Source organism: Symphalangus syndactylus, chromosome 18 (assembly GCF_028878055.3).
Source record: "Symphalangus syndactylus isolate Jambi chromosome 18, NHGRI_mSymSyn1-v2.1_pri, whole genome shotgun sequence".
Classification (NCBI taxonomy): Eukaryota; Metazoa; Chordata; class Mammalia; order Primates; family Hylobatidae; genus Symphalangus; species Symphalangus syndactylus.
In genome coordinates, this window is record NC_072440.2 from 75,830,348 (window position 1) to 75,851,080 (window position 20,733).

At 40.7% G+C, this 20,733-nt stretch overlaps 1 protein-coding gene across 10 annotated transcripts in view; it reads right to left on the reverse strand.

Annotated features, from left to right (window-relative positions):
- Window positions 1-2,831: 2,831 nt before the first annotated feature.
- MRTFB (myocardin related transcription factor B) overlaps window positions 2,832-20,733 on the reverse strand; it is a 194,947-nt gene continuing 177,045 nt past the window's right edge. For 8 of the 10 annotated variants that reach the window (XM_055254370.2, XM_055254361.2, XM_063623728.1 and 5 more), the window contains 5 exons: window positions 20,476-20,631; window positions 17,551-17,712; window positions 17,072-17,209; window positions 11,420-11,480; window positions 2,832-8,684 (listed from right to left, as the gene is read on the reverse strand). In XM_055254370.2, coding sequence (XP_055110345.1) covers window positions 8,149-8,684; window positions 11,420-11,480; window positions 17,072-17,209; window positions 17,551-17,712; window positions 20,476-20,631 — 1,053 coding nt within the window. In that variant the 3' untranslated portion in view covers window positions 2,832-8,148. The remainder of the gene's footprint in view (window positions 8,685-11,419; window positions 11,481-17,071; window positions 17,210-17,550; window positions 17,713-20,475; window positions 20,632-20,733) is intronic. The other 2 variants (XM_063623731.1, XM_055254369.2) reach the window with 1 other exon arrangement.

Here is a 20,733-nt window from a genome sequence, read left to right on the forward strand (position 1 = left end):
ATAACGAGTCATTTTGCATGGCCCAGTCAGTAGAGTTCACTTAAAACGCTCCAGTCTTGGAATCCATGTTCTGGCTGGATTTAATCTAGTAAAAAGCCATACATTGGATGCCATTAAACATTTGTGAGTAGGTACTTTAGAAAATGTTGAGAGATTGAGGAGGTCTAATCAAGACAGTTAGTGGAACCTCGTGATAGACATGAATTAAGCTGTACTCAATTGTATTCACAAAGTCTCTGGACAAAGGCAGAGAGTTGTATATAGAGTCTACAGGAATGGTGCTATGGTTTGAATGTTTGTGTCTCTAAAATTCACGTTGAAACTTAATCCCCATGCAATGTATTAGAAGTTTGGACCTTTAGGAAGTGATTAAGTGATGAGGGCTCTGCTCTCATGAATGGGATTTAGTGCCCTTATAAAAGGCAGACTGTGTGTGTGTGTGTGTGTGTCTGTGTGTGCGTGTGTGGTGTGTGTGTTTTGGCCTTTCTGTACCTTCCTCTTTGTGAGGATGCAGCAAAAAGGCACTATCTTCCAAGCAGAGATCTGGACCTCACCAGACACAATCTGCTGGAACCTTGATGTTGGACCTTCCAGTCTCTAGAACTGTGAGCACTATGTTTCGGCTATTTGTAAATTGTCCAGTCTGAGGTATTTTGTTATAGCTCCCTGAACAGACTAAGACAAATGGTTTGGGTTCTGGGGTGTCAGAAGCTTGGTCTCAAATCTGTGCTGTTTCCTTTGTGATTTCAGGCAAGTCATTTGCCTTTTTTTTTCTTTTTTTTTTTTTTTGAGATGGAGTTTCACTCTTGTTGCCCAGGCTGGATTGCAATGGCGTGATCTTGGCTCACTGCAACCTCCACCTCCCAGGTTCAGGGGATTTTTCTGCCTCAGCCTCCCAAGTAGCTGGGACTACAGGCATGCACCACCACGCCCGGCTAGTTTGTGTGTGTGTGTGTGCGTGTGTGTGTGTGTGTGTTTAGTAGAGATGGAGTTTCACCATGTTGGTCAGTCTAGTCTTGAACTACTGACTTCAGGTAACCCACCCGCCTTGGCCTTCCAAAGTGCTGGGATTACAGGTGTGAGCCACTGCACCCAGCCTCAAAGGTCTTTATTTGAATCCTGGATGGGAAACACTTTAATTATTAACAATTAACCTGACTAAAAGCCCTTTTTCACCATTAATCAAACTTCAGCTTTGGCCTGGACTGTACTAGCATTGAAATCATTTGGGGTTTGGATGCTTCTGACAAGTCTTCTGTACGTCCAGTGGCAAGCAGGAGGACGCTGCAGAGTGAGCACCCACAGGGTCATCATTCACGGATTTCCCCGTGGAATGATCTGTGATGCAATTGCATCCAACAAAAGGGCACAGAAAATGTTGATGAGCATCCTTGTTTCTCATCTCATCACACAACATAGGTTTAATTTAATTAGCCTGTCATGCATATTAACAGAAAAGATAGGACATCAAGATGAGATTTCTTTCTGAAAGTTAAATTAGAAATAACACCTGGCCAGGTGCAGTGGCTCACACTTGTGATCCCTGCGCTTTGAGAGGCTGAGGTGGGTGGATCACCTGACGTCAGGAGTTCGAGACCAGCCTGGCCAATGTGGTGAAACCCTTATAGCTACTAAAAAATACAAAAATTGGCCAGGCGTGGTGGCACATGCCTGTAGTCCCAGCTACTCGGGAGGCTGAGGCTAAGGCAGGAGAATCACTTGAACCCAGGCGGCAGAGGGTTGCAGTGAGCCAAGATTGTGCCACTGCACTCCAGCCTCGGTGACTGAGACTCTGTCTCAAACAACAACAACAACAAAACTAATAAATAAAAATCTGTTGCAGGAAAAAACAATTTCTCCAATTAATTCTGACCTTGCCCAAGTGGCTGTCCGCCATGACAGCTTCCCCAGAGTTTCCTGTGACATCCCTCGCTCCCTCCTCTTGGGCTCCCAGGGGCACGTGCTATGCTTTCTTTGGCAGTTTTCTCTCAGACCAGCAGGAAGGTCTATTTTCTCCCTGACGGCAGGATCTCTGCCTAACATATGATACTTTACAAATGGTTTAACCCTTTGCGTATCATCTCACTGGTTTGTTGAGGCTGCACTCTGGTTCCCTAAGCGTAATGAACATTTTGCTGTGTGTTGGTAATATCTTTCTTTTCCCCCTTTCTGTGGTTGATACTCGGTCCTTTTTTCTTAATCAATCAAATATTGATATATAAGTTAGTTATAGTTATTAGAGTTTACTCATTACTATTTTGTTTCTTCAAAGCAAAGAGAAAAAAATATTTTAATCAAACTCTGTTTTAAATGTTGGCTTCTGAGTTGAAATTAAATCCCATCTTACTGAAAGAATACTGAATTCTAAAGGCCATTTTGTACGGTCTATAAAAATACCTCATATAAATAGTTGCTTTTGAAACTTGGCTAGATTGAAGGATTATGTGGGTCTTTCAGGAATTGTGGTGGTGGTGCATTGATACTATTGAGTCAGTCTTCATTGTGCGTGTGTGTGCGCGAATGTGAAAATCAACCCCCTAGGGAGAACTACGTATTTCTAACTTTCATTGTGGAAGAAAGAAACTGACTTTGGTGTAAATCCTGACATGTTCAAGTTCAGCTCGTACCTGTGAGTTTCTATTTTGTATCTCATGGTCTTGGATCCAGGGGAGGGTGCCAAGTTGACAGGCTTTGCCTGGTGGCTTTCTGTTGTGAGTTGTATGCTAAAGGTATAGTGTCTCCTCCTAATAAATCCACTCCTGTTCCACAGTCTACAAAGGCTCCACCAACCCATAGGGAGTGGTCTTTCCTCTGCACAGCAAGAATCATAGTACATCAAAATGTCTTTTATTTGAGACACAAAAATGCAAAATTGCTGAGATATCAAACATTTCCCGATCAGCTACAATACTGCCACTATGTACAAAAGATCTGATGATAAATGTGCACACATATAAAAATACAGTATGCATTACTTATGTACAGTACATGTGCAAAATGTATGGCATTCAAACATGATATGGAATTGATTTCAGGGGTGCAAACAGCAAATACAAAGGCATCATGGTTTTTTTTTTAAAAAACAACATAAAGGCAATACATGAATGGACCCCCGATTGCCATAATTTTTTGTTTATTAAACTAGTGCTTCAACAAGCAGGGCTCTGTAGATTGGTATCTTTCTCCTTTTTTTCATAAAGTGAGATGCTAAGACATAATGTGACAATGAAAATAAGAAGAGAAACACCTATCACATTGCATTTCTATTGCAAGCAAGAAAAGAAAACTAATTTCTACATAGAAAAAAACTTTGTATTACTACTGAATGTTATTCTTAAACCAACAAAACAACTCTATACTATTTTACATGAAAACAATAAGAGAAATATCTACATCTTTGTGAAAATTATAACCTTAGATGGATAATACCTTTTTGGGACTGATTTTTGAGATCTCATTAGTCTCAAATTTTAAATAAAAAGTGCCTCCTTTTGGCAAATACTTGGCAACGCCTTTGGTTCCTTTAAAGCAAGTTTGCATTACTATTGGTTACTTGAGGTCAAGTACTTTTGGTAGATACTAAACCCTTTCCTAAATGCTTCCTCTTCCTACCAAATTAGCAAGATTCCTTACAGCATCATGTACGTAGAGAGGTAATTGTTACGAGTTTCAGTATTCTATAAACTTTGTTAAAGCTTTGTCTTAGTAGTTGGCATAAAGCTCTGTTAAACACTATAGATGTGATATCTCTGATAACATATTTTGATTCCCGACAGCACCTTGTAGATCCGAGATTGCCATCTTATTGTCACAAAGCTGTGACATCACAGAGCAAAGTGTTTGCGTGGAGGGTTAGAGCTCTTCTGTAAACATGTGCAGCTTTTCGAATTGTAGGCCTTCCATGAAAGATTTCAGGTAGAAACCCTTTGTAATGATGTGTTTCCTTGGATACTGCAAGAAAGGGTGAATGCGGAAAAAACATGCACCTGCTTATTGCCATGCAGACAGAGTCACTTTACAAATAAAAATGTAGCTCAGAGAGACTGCTGAATGAGCAAGTTATTGAAGGTTTGAACCAGGAAAAAAAAATTACTACATCTTAGTTGTTTTCCAGTTTTGACTGAAATCTTTTAAAAGACGAGTTGAAATGCAGTTAGGATGCTCTCCAGATACACACTGATGCACTTGTAAGCTATATTCCTTGAAAAACCTGACCTTCCAGTTAATGTTCTTTGATAATTTGGGGCTAATTTTGTGGCCTCTAGGGCAGTGGGACGATTTGTATGGGTATTCTCTTGTCAGTATTCAATATTCATGTTTACAGTGGCAGATATTGAAAAATGGAGAGTTATTTGTGAATTTGGTTAAATTGACACGTGTTGCTCTGCTGGTAGACACTGAATAGCTATTCTCTTTATGTTTCTCTAAAAAGTCCCCAGTGGCACCATGAGCTCCCCACCTGAGTGACAGCTAGGACTTCTGTGAGGCTAGCGGCAGGTGGGTGCATAGAAGCCGGTGAGGATGTATACTGAAATGTGGGCTTCTCACAAATATTTTAAACCCTGCCAAAGTGCTTTACCACGTCTCTAAGGCCAAGTCCATTTGAGGACAGTAAAGGGACTATCCCATCACTTGTGCGGACAGCTGTTTTGTCAACTGCTATGGCTGATTTCAGCCTAGGAATTCTGAAAGGACTCTGAAGAAAGCTATGCTGCCTGGAATGATCCGGGGCTGAGGGTCCAGGAAGTCTGAGTCAGCTCTGGTGACAAAATAGGTAGTGCGCCCCTGAGCCATCACTCAGGGTATGCTGACTGCACAGTTCAGAGGTGCTATCTCATTACTATGACTTTGCCTTCCATAGGCAGCAGCTTGCAGGCAACACCACCCTGCCTTTGCCACTGTTTCTAAACAGCACTGAAAGCCAAAAAGTGTCAGTTACATGGATCACAGAACCATGCGGCTTTTAAAAAGGAAATTTAAATAAGATCTCTTTTAGAATTACAAAAATATTCATATGAAACAAACACAATAGTATCTAAGCAAGAAATTCCACAAATTCAGAATACATCTATGTACAATTATGTGGCAATACTATACAGTAGATTGCCCATTTCAGGAAAAACACTAGAATGTGAACCACTAACACTGTCCTATGAGGTTTAGTGGATGCTTTGCTGAAATGTACAAGATGACCACATACCCCTAGACTTTCAAAGACTTTACAGAAATTTTGGTATAACTTTTTAAATTCATCCCACCCCCACTAGGATGATCTGATTATCTATATACAGCAGAAAGGTAAGGCTGATACTACTGTGTTTTGAGAACATGTAGGAAAGTAAGATGGGGATGTGAGATAATGCCGTTCTAGGAGTTATTTTCTTGGCAGTATGATACTTTGCAGTATGATATACAACAGTACCACTGCTTAAACCACACACATGCATAATGAAAATTCAACTGGCGACTTTGACTTCTGCTGTAATGGCTGTGACACTAACCTAAACCACAACAACCAGTCTTTAGTAACATCCACCCTTCCTCATTGTACTCACCATCACACGCACTGAGTCAGGTCAGAGGGGCCTTGTTTACAGAGTATCATCTTTGGTCATGTCACATGAGTGTGAGCACATAGCATGTCCTCACTCTAACCTGGAACATGTAGTGGAGATCCTGGAGAGCAGCACTCGTGTCACAGGTGCCTGGCTGGTGACCCAAGCCAGGTGAGAGGAGGGTCAAGCGGAATGGTGCAAGTGAAGTGGCTTGCAGAGTTAATGGGCTAGAGATGGCTTGTCTTTTTAAAAATGAAATATTGGTTTATAAAGGTTTAAACACGTATGTGAAGTGAGCACTTTAGCAGTTCATAGGAGAGTAGGCTAATGAGACAGCATTTTTTTGCACTGCACTGTGTATTTTTGGAGAGCAACCTTCCTGTGGTATGTTTCAAACCCTATTTTAAAAAGCAATAAAGGGACCAGAGAGCTAGAAAACTATCTACACAATTCAGGATTATGGAAATATAAAGTTATTCAACGAGAGTCAATGGTACTAGTGTTCGGTTACCTCCTACAGTCCCACTGATATTTGGCGCCAATTTAATAAGCCATTCAAATCTGAATGAAGAAGATGCTCAGGGTCTAAGTATGGACCTGATAGGCCCAGACAGAAACCCTCAGCAAAAAAACTGTGGCCAAGAACTGTAAGAAAAATACTTTCCCAAGTAAATAGCCTGGCCCTGGAGACAGGCCCCTCTCAATGGAACTGACTCGAGGATTCACAGAACATCTAGTGTGGTAAACTCTTGTAGGGCTTGGTCAAATGACAGTGTTCTGGTTAACAGAGAGTTACTGTATCCCATGCGTTGGTTTACCAATTTCTGAACACTTAAACTATTCATCACAGACTACAGTGAGCACAGTGGCCTCTGCCTTGAACCGTCTGGAAGGCACATGAGCACTGTTAGTGCCTTTGAGTCAGGAAGTGCCAGTGAGCAGAGGGCTCCAGTGTGCTCATGCTGGAAAAGCAGACTTTTGTTACACGAAGTAAAAATTTATAAACCACACACACACAAATCAGAAATAAGATCAGCTCTTAGGCAAAACATAAACCTAGAAATAATTCACAAATTCTTTCCAAATAACAGGTCAGGCTGCCTCTGGCATGTCAGTATGGAACATTTACCATTTTGTGACCCAGGGGGAACCAACCTGACCTGAGGGTTTACACAAGGGTGAGGTGGAGAGCACAATATTATTATTTAAGAAAAACCTCCATGCTCTTTTGGTAGATTTCAGTTTTTTGTTATTTACATTTTGTCATATACCTCAATGACTAGCTTGAAATAATCCTGTGATAGTTGGCATTTTAGAAAATTCTTAAGAAATGACTTAACAAATATGTAATAACTGTTTTCTATATAAAAACACTAATAAAGCCTCCAGTTTTTCAATCTTAGGCTTGACAATATAGTGAGAGCTCTGGTAGAATATCCAGTTACAAGCCTGTAAAATGATAACCAGGGTTAGTGACAGAAGAAACAGGGCCAGGGCGGGGACGTGGAGGCCCACCTCGTGGCACAGTCTGACCTGTACTCATGGGAATGTCCTGGGTAGATGACAGACCTTCCCCTTACCTTCCATTCTTCTAACTCACCAGCTCAGAAAGATATTTCATGCTAAAGCTTTTTCTTAGTTCTTTGAGATGGGTCTGGTTACCTGAAAGTTAGTCAGCAATTCTTTAAATACAGAAATACATGTGGCTCAAGTACTCTAGAAATATTCGAGCTATTAAAAAAGTAGGACCTTGGATACCCATTTCCTTACCCCAACGTAGGCTGTACAAATCACAATGTCAGAGCATACATACAAATGTCTAATATATACATTAAAATCAATCTAACCAACCCAGAAGGTTGCTAATAGAATTTTCAGTGTTATCAGTATACCTGGACTTCTGACAGTATTTTGTAGGTATCTTCTGTTTATGTTGAAAGATCTTGCATTTAAATTTAAATTTGGAAATATAAAGCACGATTCCAAAAATCACAAAATAAACTACACCACCAAAAAAAGACACAGGTTTCTGAACAGAACCAAAAGTCTTCAGCTGGAAGCTGTCACTGAACTGGCCAAGGCTCTCCACTGCCTTTGACCTCTGCTGTGTCTCGGGCCTGGCTCCGGCCATCTCTAGGAAGTACCAAGTGCAGTGACCTCTCACCTCCCTCGCATCAGCCTTAGTTTTTGAGTGGAGCTGTCTGCCTTTTATTTAGGGTCTTAAAATGACCAGAGAGATTTAAATGTAGTTAATTACCAGAATCCTAACGTCACTGTGCTGCATATATTACTCTTCTTTGTTTTTATCTAAAGGTACTTTTCATTCTTTACTGAAGTCTGGAGAAATAGATGAGTCGTCTTTGACAAGTGTGATTTTCAGAAGGCCCTGTGCTATGTTAAACTGTAGAAATTCACTACTGAACACAATGAAATGTTTTCAAACTTGGGTTCCAGGCTATGACCTTCCACCTATTCTTTCTGTGACAACATATTTTGATTGCAACAATGCAACTATAGATCTATCTCTAAAAACTGACCTTTTAGAATCTTCATGTTCTTAAACCTCATCAACTCTCAGAAAAGAAATGTGTCGTTAGTCCCATGGTAGCGGTAGGTCCTGTGGGTCTAGAAAGTCAGCAGAGAACATGCTCGGCGCGGTGGTGCTGAGAGGAGTGAGTCCTGAAGAGGAGTTGGGCATGGTAATGTCCAACCACTCCATGTTGTCCAAGTTTGAGTCTGACAAGTCGAGAGACAGACAGGGAGTACCTGCAGCAAACTGGGTCTCGGAAGTCTCCATGGGTGAGTGCGAATGGTCCAGCATACCTGAGTGACTCAGCAGATCATTCTGGAGGTCCTCGATCAGAGAGAAGGGCTCTCTGTCTTCACTGCTGCTTTGTAGTGGAGCAATTTCATTGGCTGAGGGTAAAGTCCCATCCAAGAAAGCTTCTAGTTGGTTCTCTAAGCTGGCAGATAAACTGCCCATAGGTTCTAAAGATACAGGTGGTGCCATTTGGACTTGGGGTGGTGGCCGGGACACCACTGTATTCACTGGCATTGTGGTGATGCTGGCTGTCACTGGTCTCATTTTGGAAATAGGAGAAGGTTCTTCTTTTATGGGGAGGGAGATCTCTGTGTAAAATAAATGAAGTAATTAGTAACTGAAGATTTACTACTACTTAAACATTTTTATTACTAGGACAGTTACTTTACTATTATGCGATTCCTTCTACGCACGTCCATCTTAGAAGTAGGAAGAGAATGCTATTGGTCAGGTACAATCCTTGACAACCTTTAGGATGATGGATCATTTTAGTCAAATAGATAAAAGTTTATTACACTCTTTTTTGTTATAAATTTAGTCAGCAGACTGTCCAAGGCCAGTTTATTACATTCTGATAGGCTTTAAATTCTTCTCAGTAAGACTAAGCATTAAAAGCAGTTATATCTCACTAGATAGGTATCGACGGTTTTAGATTATTTTATCTTTGAGTCCTTATTTTGTCATTAAAGTTTTAAGATAGGGCTCATATCATCCTATGAATCTATCTATAGCAGCATGATACTCCTAATACAAATGTTGAAATGTACATCCTGAGTTTGTGCTGAGACATGAAGTACATCCTCAATGTTGTGAAAGAGGTAATTACATTCTTTTTTCCTTTTTATCATTACAGTTGGACTAGGTACCCAATTTAGCCATGTGCATTCTGTGTAAAGTTCTGAAAATATACAATGACATTTGATTTCATTTCTGAATTAAAGCTAACACATGGTTCCTTTGATCCTTTTCTTTTAAGGTGAGGTGGATCACTTGGTTATTTCTTTCACTTTTCAGTCTTGTTTTCTGAGCTTATATAAAATTTTGATGATTTGGTAAATGTCTTCATTATGTGTTATTCCTTGCCAGATCAAGCAGCAAATTAACAGACCATCTTCTATAAATACTAGCGTTCACTAAACTACATATATGAATAAAGTATCTTAAGTTTTATGAGGCTATGATTGGTTTCATTTATATGCAGATACACTAGGAAAAATAAATTTAATTAACAATACCTCTTAAAGCTCAATGATTGCTATGTGCAAATGGCTGAGAGAAGGAACTTACAATTTGATTCCTATAAATGAACTGTCAACTGTGTGTACTGCATTTATTTTTGAATAGTTTGTTACTTTTAATTATCAGTAGTCATCTCTAAAACTGTTTTGAAAGCTTTAAGTGTAATCTAAGTAATTAGTATTTTTTATTTTTATTTTATTTTTTTGAGACGGAGTCTTGCACTGTCGCTGAGGCTGGCTGGAGTGCGGTGGCATGATCTCAGCTCACTGCAGCCTCTGCTTCCTGGGTTCTGGTGATTCTCTTGCCTCTCAGCCTCCTGAGTAGCTGATTACAGGTGCCCTCCACCATGCCCAGCTAATTGTTGCATTTTTAGTTTCACCATGTTGGCCAGGCTGGTCTTGAACTCCCGACCTCAGGTGGTCCACTTGCCGTGGCCTTACAAAGTGCTGGGATTACAGGCAGGGCGAGGCACGGTGTCACAAGTAACTAGTCTTATAACTATATAAAACTTGGTTCTCGTTATTACTGATATTAGTAGACAATAAGATGAAATAATGTATTTACTGGATACTTTGTCATAAAAAAAAAATCCCATTTTAGAAAATAGCTTGATTGTTTGTGTCACATTTTAATTTCCAAGTTTAAGGCACCTGCCACCACGCCCGGCTAATTTTTGCTAATTTTTGTATTTTTAGTAGAGACAGGGGTTTCACCATGTTGGCCAGGCTGGTCTTGAACTCCTGACCTCAAGTGATCCACCTGCCTCGGGCTCCCAAAGTGCTGGGATTATAGGCGTAAGCCACTGGGGTTGGCCAGCTGAAATTATTTTTGTAAGGCCAATATAATTCTTAGCAAAAAATACTATTTGTGTATGTAGATCTGTAGTCAAATATCAATTCTCTATGTCAACGTCAACTTCAGTGTCAAATAATACCTGCTATAAATGGAGAACTTCTGATCACTATTTGAAAATTCAAATAAAACTCCTTTCATCAGGGTAATTTTAAGACTACTCTAAATATGCAAATACTATCCAGGAATTTTTTTTAAATACTGATTTTTATACTTCAAAGATATGTAAGCTGAGGCAACAATATCCTTGATTTCTTTTTGTGGCTAATGTCTCTTTTTAATAAAGATGATATAAATCTAAGATTTCATATTATATTGTAGAAAAGCTTTAGCATTGACTTTGAATTTTAATAAAGATACTGGAGCCCATGCTAGGTAGCTGGATGTCACATAATTAAGGTAGTATTGGAATGTTTTCATCCCATTGCAATGACATATGCATGGAACGAGTTCTGAAGCTTTTCAACATGGAATTTAAATCTGGTTCTACTTTGCTATCTGGTCTTTGTTTTTTAGCAGGCATCTATCTGTGGATAAATCTCACATTGTATTACTGTTTTAAGCTATCACAGTTCACTGCAGCCTTGACCTCCTGGGCTCAAGCAATCTTCCTACCTCAACTTCCTGGTAGCTGGGACCCCAGGGGTGTGCCACCACACCCTGTTAATTTTTAAAGTGTTTTGTAGAGACGAGGTCTCATTATGTTTCCCAGGCTGGTCTCGAACTCCTGGGCTCAGAATCCCAAAGTGCTGGGATTACAGACGTGAGCCACCGCACCTGGCCATAAGTTCTTTTAATGGCCTAAATTTAACAGATTTTAAAACAGTAAATTCAGTTAGAAGAACATGTTTCTCAGCATCTAAAGATAAGCTATGAGTGCTTAAGAAAAACTTTCATGTACTTGGGTTAAGAGATGACTTCCTGTGAGGATCTGATGTGACTTTTGACTTACCTCCACTCTTAATGAGGATATCAAAGAGGTCATCCATCTGCTGACTGTGTGCGTTGGAAATCTACAATGAAGGAGAGTACAAATTAGGTTTCTTTCATACAAACCTGGAAGCATTATACAATTAGCAGTCCTAAGGGACTTTCTAGACGATTTAGTTCTAATCTATCATGTGATAATTTTGAAAACACTGAGGTCACCTGAGAAGTTAAGCCATTTACCCAAGCTGTACAGCTGGTTAGTTGACACAGCAAGAACAGGGCTAGTTAGTACCCAGCTCCACTGACTTCTACGCTTCTCTTTTTTTCTATTACTGAATTGCATTTTGAGAGGCCTCTAATACCCTATTTTAAAAGTGTCTTTATTCATTTGTATTTAGGTAAAAATTTGTATAAAGGTGATCACACTACACATATTTGTTCAGTTCTTATTGAGATTTACCTGACATATAAGGTGCACTTATGTAAAGTATACAATTTGATATGTTTTGACATATAAATATACCCATGAAACCATCAACAAAATCAAGATAATGAACATATCCATCGCCCCTAAAGCTTCCTCATCCCCTCATCCCTAGGCAACCCCCGGATCTGTTTGCTTTCACTATGGATTAGTTTTATATGAATGGATTCATACTGTGTGTACTTTCTTGGTGGTAGGGGAAGGACTAGCTTCTTTCACCCAGCATAATTATTCTGAGATTTATCTGTCTTATAGTGTGTACCTCAGGAACAGTTAATTTTTTTATTGCTGAGTAGTATTGTATTGTATGGAAACACAACAGTTTGTTTATTCATTGACTTGTGGATGGACATTTGGGTTTCCAATTTTTGGCTATTACAAAAAAGTTGTGAACATTTGTGTACAGGTCCTTGTATAGACATGTGTTTTGTTTTCTCTTGGGTAATTAGGAGTGGAATGACTGGATCACAGGATAGGTGTAGGTTTAACTTTTGAAGAAATGGTCGAACTGCTTTCCAAAGTGACTGTTCCATTTTACACTCTCATCCTCAGTATATGGTATAAGATTTCTAGTTGTTCTCCATTCTCACCAATACTTTGTAGGGTCAGTCTTTTCAATTTTAGATATTCCATTAGGTGTGTAGCGGTATTGCACTGGGGTTTTAATTTGCATTTCCCTAATGACTAATGATGTTGAGCATCTTTTCAAGTGCTTATCTGCCATCCATTTATCTTCTTTGGGAAAATATCTGTTCAAATCTTCTGGCTACTGCAGATTTCTTCTGCTAGCTGTTTGCATGGTCTTTTTCCAACCATTTACTTTCAATGTGTCTTTGTATTTAAAGTATGCCTCTTGTAGATACATGCATGAGTTATCTATTGATATATTATAAATTATTCCAAAACATAATGGCTTAAAATTATTACGTCACAGTTTTGTGGGTCAGGAATGGTTTTGATGGGTGGTTCTGGCTTCGGGTCTTTCATGAGGTTGCAGCCAAGATGTTGGTCAGGTTACCGTCAACTCTAGGTATGGCTGGGGAATGCCCTTGCTGGGCAAGTTAGTGCTGGCCGTTGATGGGAGGCCTCAGTGCCCCTCCATGTGAGCCTCTTCAGATGGCTGCTGGCATGTCCAAAGGCATGACAGCTGGCTTTTCCAGAGTGAGCAATCCATGGGAGAGCAAGGAAGAAGGGGCATGCCTTTTATGACTTAGTCTCTGGAGTCGCACACCATCACCTCTGCCAATTCTGTTTGTTAGAAGTGAGTTACTAAATCCAACCCAGAGAGGAATGTCAAAGAATTTGCAGACATATCTTAAAACTGCATACAGTTGAGTCTGGCTTCTATATCCATTCTGACAATTTTTTGCATTTTAATTGAATTTAGTCATGTGTTATAATTACTGACATGGTTAAGTTTGGGTTTACTATTTTATATTTGTCTTCTATTCATCCCATCTGGGTTTTTTTTGTTGTTGTTGTTATCCTGTTTTTCTTTCCTGTCCTTAAAAAAAAATTTGACATTTTTGTATTCTAATTTTTCTTTTTCTTCTTCTTTTTTTTTTTTTTTTGAGACGGTCTCGCTTTGTCACCCAGGATGGAGTGCAGTGGCACAACCTTGGATCACTGCAGCCTCAACCTCCTGGGATCAAGTGATACTCCTGCCTTAGCTTCCCAAGTAGCTGGGACTACTGGTGTGCACCACCACACCTGGCTAATTTTTGTCTTTTTTGTAGTGATGGGGTTTTATCATGTTGCCCAGGCTGGTCTTAAATTCCTAGGTTCAAGCAATCCTCCCACTTTGCCTCCCAAGGTGTTGAGATTACAGGCGTGAGATGCCATGCCAGGCCTTTCTATTGATTTTTTTTTTTTAAGCTATCTTGAATCTTTCAAATTGTTACTATAGATATGCAATATATATTCTTAACTTCTCACAGGCTACTTAATGTTGTACACTGAATAAAACATAGAGATCCTACAACCACACAGATCCACTCATTTCCTCCCCCATCCTTTATTATTTTAAGTATTGTCTACACATGCTATAAACTCCTCAAGACAGTGTTATCTTTGGTGATGAACTAATTTTTCTTTATCTCAAAATATCTTTACTTCACTTTCATTCTTAAGGGATATTTTAACTTGATAATAGAATTCTGGGTTGACAATCCCTTCCACTTCTTCCTCCCTAAAAACTTTTAAACGTGCTGTTGCACTCTTCCAGTTTTCATAGTTTTTGATGGAAGGTTGACATTAATCAATTAGTTGTTTGCCCTGTGTGAAATGTGTTTTTTCTCTTGATGCATTTAAGATTTTCTCTGTTTTGTCGACAATTTGACTGTGATGTGATTTATCCAGCTTGTTTATCGAGCATCTCAAAGCTATAAATTTGTCTTTCATGCTAGTTGTGAACATGTCAGCCATTGTTTCTTCAAATATTTGCCTCTTCAGTTCTTTCTCTTTTCTTCTGGGACTTCTCTTCTACCTATGCTAGACTGTTTGTTTGAATTATGTAACAGGGTTGTGAGGCTTTGTTCACTTCCCAATCTCTGTTATTCAGATTGGATAAGTTATGATCTATCTTCAGGTTCATGACATTTTTTTCCCCTGCCATCTCCATTCTGGTAAGTCCATCTATATTTTTTTTCATTTCAGATACTGTACCTTTTTAGTTCTTGAATTTCCACTTAGTTGTTAAAAATAATTTCTGTATCCATATGGATCCCTTTTAATTTATTACAAGCATATTTCCCTTTTCATCACTGAGGACAGCTGTAATAGCAGTTGCTTTGAAAACCTTGCCCGCAAATTCTAACATCAAGATGAGCTCAGGACTGGTCTCAGCCTTTTTCTTTTGAGATAGGTTACATTTTCCCGATTCTTTGTATGATGCAAGTTATGGATAAATGTTATGGATGTTAAATTGCGGCGACTGTGAATTCTGCTATTATTCTCAGATGAATGGTTTCTATTGTTTTAGCAAGCTATTAACTTGGTTAGACTTAAACTTCAAAATGTTTCTTGGGTAGATGTTCCAATCTCACTTTAGATCTTTTGTCTTCAGCTGAGCTGCTAAGTGTCTATTCCACGCCTGTATGGCTTAGGGGTCAGCCAGAGATGTGGGCACACAGAATTTGGGGATCTCCTCTATGGCTTTTTCCCTCTGGTTGCTCTCAATTCAGTTCTCTGGATTTCCAGGCCATAAAGACTATGGCTTTTCCACCAGTAACCCTGCCACTTAGCTGGACCCCCGAGTAAAAGCAGCACAAAGAGGGAAATCATGCCACATCACTCCCTTCCTTTGAGTGTGGATTCCCCACCAGAGAATGACTGCTTCTGTTTACTCTTCAATGTGTTCAGGTAGTTGCTTTTTGTTATGATCCAGATTAATAGCTATTATCTGTGGGAAGATTGAACCGGTAGGGCCTTACTTAGCCACTCGTGGAATTGCAAGTCTGAGTAAATGTATTTAAACGAAGTTTGGTGCTCAATGGCATATAAGCAGGTCCTACAGGTGGCTACTTATTTGAATAACCAAAAACCAATGCAGAACCTCAGTCTATAAACAGGAACCTAGAGACATGTAAATACCAGAGATTCCGATTGGCTGTCTTAGGTTACAGTGGAAGATTCATCAAGTAAGCAGGACTTAGGAAGGATGGGTGCTATCTTTTTGTTTTCTTAAAAACTGCAGTTAAGCTCTTGACAATTCACTTCCTCTCTGCTCTCCTGTGAAGAGAACAGATATCACTCCGAATGGACCATGAGGGAGGAGTGTAGTCCAGCACCACCTGTTTGACTTCTTACTGCAAATGTTTGAACCTATCTTTGAAATCTGACTTCTCCCTCACAGACAAGGGCCTTTGCTGAGTCTGTAACTAAGGGACATCTTACAACTCAAAGTTACGTTCCCTCAGTACTCAGGGAATACAAAGAAGCATGTGGTAGGTTCCACTTCCTCCAACAGGCAGCCCCCCACGGGCCCTGAGCATCCCTGGATGTCCTTGGTGAGGGTGCCAAACTGACAAGGTCACCTGGACTGAGCAGCTTCTGTAGGTGCTCACTGAGGCAACCAAGTGGGTCAAGGAAGCGTAGGCATGATTGCGTACTCCCTGGGTGAGGGACTGGCTTGTCTGCTGCTTGCTAGAAAAAGCACAGAGCCCTTGGCCCCATGTTCCTTAGGTGCAGCTTGACCCACTGCATACACAGCCACCATGTGGCCCCAACAAGTTACCCCATGGAACACGGGAGTGGGGGAACTGGCACAACTGCGCTGATGCTCCTGCTGTTTGCTGTGGATAATAAATAGTCCCGCTTGGATACTGTCTCTTGGTGTCCACCTTTAGCACCCATGGAGTGGTGTCAGGGCCACTCCTTGAACCCTCTATGAGGCTGGGGTTCTTCCCTCAAAGGTTAGTTTTAAGCTTTGACAGAAAGCTTTAGAGAGATAGAAAGATTAGAGGAATGTTTAGGGTAAGGTATGACAAGTACTCTCATGACTGGGCACCCACCATAGGCCATATGCTTTTACAAATAGGAACCCTAACTTCTTCCATTGCTTGGTATAGTTGGGGCTACTTCTGTTTTATCAGTCAAACAAGGAAGGCTCAGAGGCCACATGGTCACCATGTGTGGTGAAACCAGGAGAACCTCAGAACTGTTACCTCCAAGTGCATTTGCTCAGTGTATGAGCAAAGTCATTTGGATGGGCTGGCCTGCTGGGGGCAGAGGTTGCTGGAGACCAGAGAGATGAAGCAGGACCAAGTCAATTTAGGTGCTGGTGGCCTTGAATGTCAGCCAGGTGTAACAGTGATACCATGTGTCACTCTGATGCTGGCCTGACACATGGTGGCTTTAGAAAAGAAGGGACCTGTATAAAATATGTGTCCTGGTCATAATCACATCTATCTCTAACATGCCTGATGCCCCTACACCAAAAGAAAAGTTAAGAGATGAACCCTGAATTTCTGAATAAACAGTAAATGCAGTTATACTGCTGCTGAAAGCTGTTTAAGGTCTTCATGATAAATGACATTTTGATTTTAAATAACCATGTAAAATACAAGGTTATTTTTGTATTTCTATTGAGGCAAGTCAGTTTCAGACAAGGGATTCTGTATAGGTCTGCTCCAGACTGAAGGTGGGCATATCCACTATAGCCTTATGCACTGTGACCCTGCCCTCACTTACCTCTGGCAGGGGGGCCTGTGTGCTGCGTGTCTGCTTGATGGCCTCCTCATAGCGGGGGGGATCTTTTGTCTTGGCGACTGGGCTCCCAAATAGAGAGTGCTGGACGACAAATTGCTGGGGTGGCGGGGGTGAACTAGGCTGTGTCAAATAAAGGAGGAGTGCACATTACCTCTTGACAATAAACCTCTCTTTTCCTGGCTAGACTCGGCTCTGCTGTTCTCTATGTAGTGGCCAAATCAGGGAATTCATGAGCAGGTTCTTTTAAGCACCTGTGAGGCTGACAGCACTGGTTGCCACCTCATGTGGGAAGGATCATCTTCACTGTGATAATAGCTGAGCTCCTCCTTCACAAGTTATCACTGTATTTTCAACAATTTTATCCCATTAACATTAGTTACTCCAAGCCCAAAGCACTAGGCTTTGGAATGATTTGATGCCCCTGCGGCACTGTCACTGACACAAAAGCCTCACGGGGTTACCTTGTTGGGTGTGTTAGGTCCATTTTGCAGGGATGGAAGCGGGGCATTTCTGGATTGAAGAACACTGTTGGAGGCCTTATTGATAAAGGGCTGCTGGACAGCTGGGGCAGGATGTCTCTGATACGGAAGAACTGTATTTGATGATGTTGAGTTTGTGAAAACCTGTAATGAATAAATATTTCTCCATTAATTTGTTCTTTGGCTTTTCCTAATGAAGTAAAGAAAATCATGTTTTAGGGCAGAGGTCAGTGAACTTTTTCTGTAAAGGGCCACAGAGTATATAGCTTACGATTTGTGGGTTACCTGGCCTCTGTTGTTACCACTTGGCTCTGCCATTGCAGCTTGAAAGCAGCCACAGACAGTACATGGATAAATGGGTGTGGCTGTGTGCCAATAAAACTTTATCCATACAAACAGGTGGTGGGTTAGATTTGGCCCACAGGCCAGGGTTTGCTTACCCCTATTGTCGAGCATATGTGGTCCCTTTACGCAGTAACTTGCCTTTGATGGTGGTGCAGACAGAGCTTTGTGGAAAAACAGTGCTTGCTCTTTATAATTCTCCTCTTAAATGATAGCTGAGTTTCTTCTATTCCTCTCTGAGGTGAGCTCATCTACTCGCAAGTCTTTTTTTTTTTTTGAGATGGAGTCTTGCTCTGTTGCCCAGGCTGGAGTGCAGTGGTGCAATCTCAGCTCACTGAAAGCTCCGCCTCCCAGGCTCACGCCATTCTCTTGCCTCAGCCTCCCGAGTAGCTGGGACTACAGGTGCCCGCCACCACACCTGGCTAATTTTTTGTATTTTTAGTAGAGACCGGGTTTCACTGTGTTAGCCAGGATGGTCTCGATCTCCTGACCTCATGATCCACCCGCCTCGGCCTCCCAAAGTCCTGGGATTACAGGCGTGAGCCACCGCGCCCGGCCTATTCTCAAGTCTTCAATGGCCATGACTAAGCTAATAATCCCAAGCCACTGCTCTGCTTCCAACCTTGCTCCCAGGCGTCAAAGCCACTTACATCACCTTCTTAGGTATCTCAAATTTAAAATATTCCAAACGAATTTTCTCCTTTTTCCCATTAACCCCTGCCTCTCAGCTTCTGAGGGAAAATAATTCTTGGTTCTGCTTTTTTTTAAAACTTAGGTAAATAGGACTATCAGTCAACTCTGCTTCCTCCCTCAGTGTTCACACATCTCAGCGACACCTCTTGAATCTGCCTCTGCTCTCTGCTGTCCTGTGCCTGGCCCTGGCCCTCACTATCTATCCAGGGATTCTGCAGCAGCCTTGTGGCATAGACCCCCTGCCACAATGTGTTCTCAAGGCATGGCCCCTACCACACTCATTGGCTCTCCTGCTTTGGGTAAAACCCTAATCTTTGGCTGGCATGTAAGCTTCTTACTACCTGGCCCCCTTTCCATCCTACCTAAAACCTCAACCTGCTGTGGTCACGCTCAATTTTCCAATTTCTTGAAAATTTCTTCAAATACAAGCAAGGCCCCATTTAAAACTGGCCCCCTTTGGAGAGGCTGTTTTCTGTTCCAACAGGCAAAGGTGAGAACTTCTTGCTGTGGAACTCCAAAATGTTTTGTTTAGCACCTCCATCAAGAGCCACAAGTTTTAGGGTCTTTTACAAATATGTGTCCATACTGCTGATATTGTAACTGTATTTCATAGAACTTGGTTTGCTCAAAAATACTTAACACGTTCTATACTACTAATATTCTAAAAAACCTCTGTATTTCATAAGCAGGAAAGTCTATGTGTATATACCTCAAACAGTACAACCTCCATGAGTTCTGTAAATATACTCCTATTTGAAAAAATTAAATTTCCTTAAATTTGGTAAAAAATTACTTCCTTTAAACTAGAAGTAATGATTCCTAATTCTAGTATTTAGACTTAGTGAAAAAGCCCTTATTTATCCTATCTACGTATTATTTTTTCCTTTCCTCCCTAAAACAAATTGTCTTAACACTGGAACATTTACTAAGCTTTTAATTACACTAAAATGGTATTTTGAGCTTTCCCCAAACTCAGTAACACACAACCATGATTCCTCTCGCAGAGGAGATTCTGAAGCAGCACGTGTTACATGTGGCTGCAGCTGTCCCCAAAGCTGGTTTCACCCAGACAGTTCACACTGTCCTGAGGCAGATCACAGGCACAACTCATTACCTGGGTTCTTTCACGTTGAAGGGTAAAACTCTGGGATTAATAATTTTCAAGGTTTAAAAGAGTAAGACCTATTTTTGAGGCCTAAGATTTTTCTGGCAAGGAGATGTGCACATAGCTCCACCTACTGGCTACCAGGGAATGCTGGAGAATTTTTTTGGTGGTTATTTGTGTAGAGGACACTGAATCCTAGACCACTAACTTCATTTTAAAGATGAGGTAGTTGACCCTCAGAGAAGGTAAGTGAATTTTGCATGAGGCCAATCACCTAGGCAATGGTGAAGTGGAATTCATAAGACCTTCTGGGCTCTTAATCTGAGATGGCAAAGTCTTACAAATGTATTTCAAGATCTTACTCAGCATAAACATTTTGGGAGTATCTTTTTCATCTTCAAATACCTTTTCCAAGGGAACAACATATCTTTTTTTCCACAGTATGTTTAATTTGAAAAAATTTATTTTAAAATTCAGTAAATTTAATATATGAGGATTGAAAACAAATACTTTTGAAACTTTCCCTTGGAAAAGGGGTTAACTGTGAAAGTGAGCAATCTTTCAGTAATGAAAAGCTCTTTCTCCATTCCAAATAACTGGGAAATCTGCAGCCAAATGGCATCTGACCTAAGGCTCATTCTATGGGAGATGGATCACAACAGAATGAACAGGAGCTTCCCAAGGCATTTACGAAGATGCTTGTTGAATGGATGATCACAGGATGGTAAAAATCAGCGACATTTTATTGCTCCTTGGCATTTACAAACCTTTCTGACTTGTTGAGGCTGACTGAGCACATGCTGTGGGAACGTGTCTTGTGTCTGAGGTACAGTTGGGGCCAAGCCTGAGGCCAAGGCAGCAGTTGGTATTTGTGCAGCAGTTGCTATCTGAGGCTGAGTCTGCATTCCTGCCTGTGGTGAAGTCTAGGAGGTGAATTGAAAAAAAACATCAATTTAATTGTCAGAATCAAAGTTAGAAATCAGAACTTAGATGTAGAATCAATGGTCACTTGGGGATTGTATTTA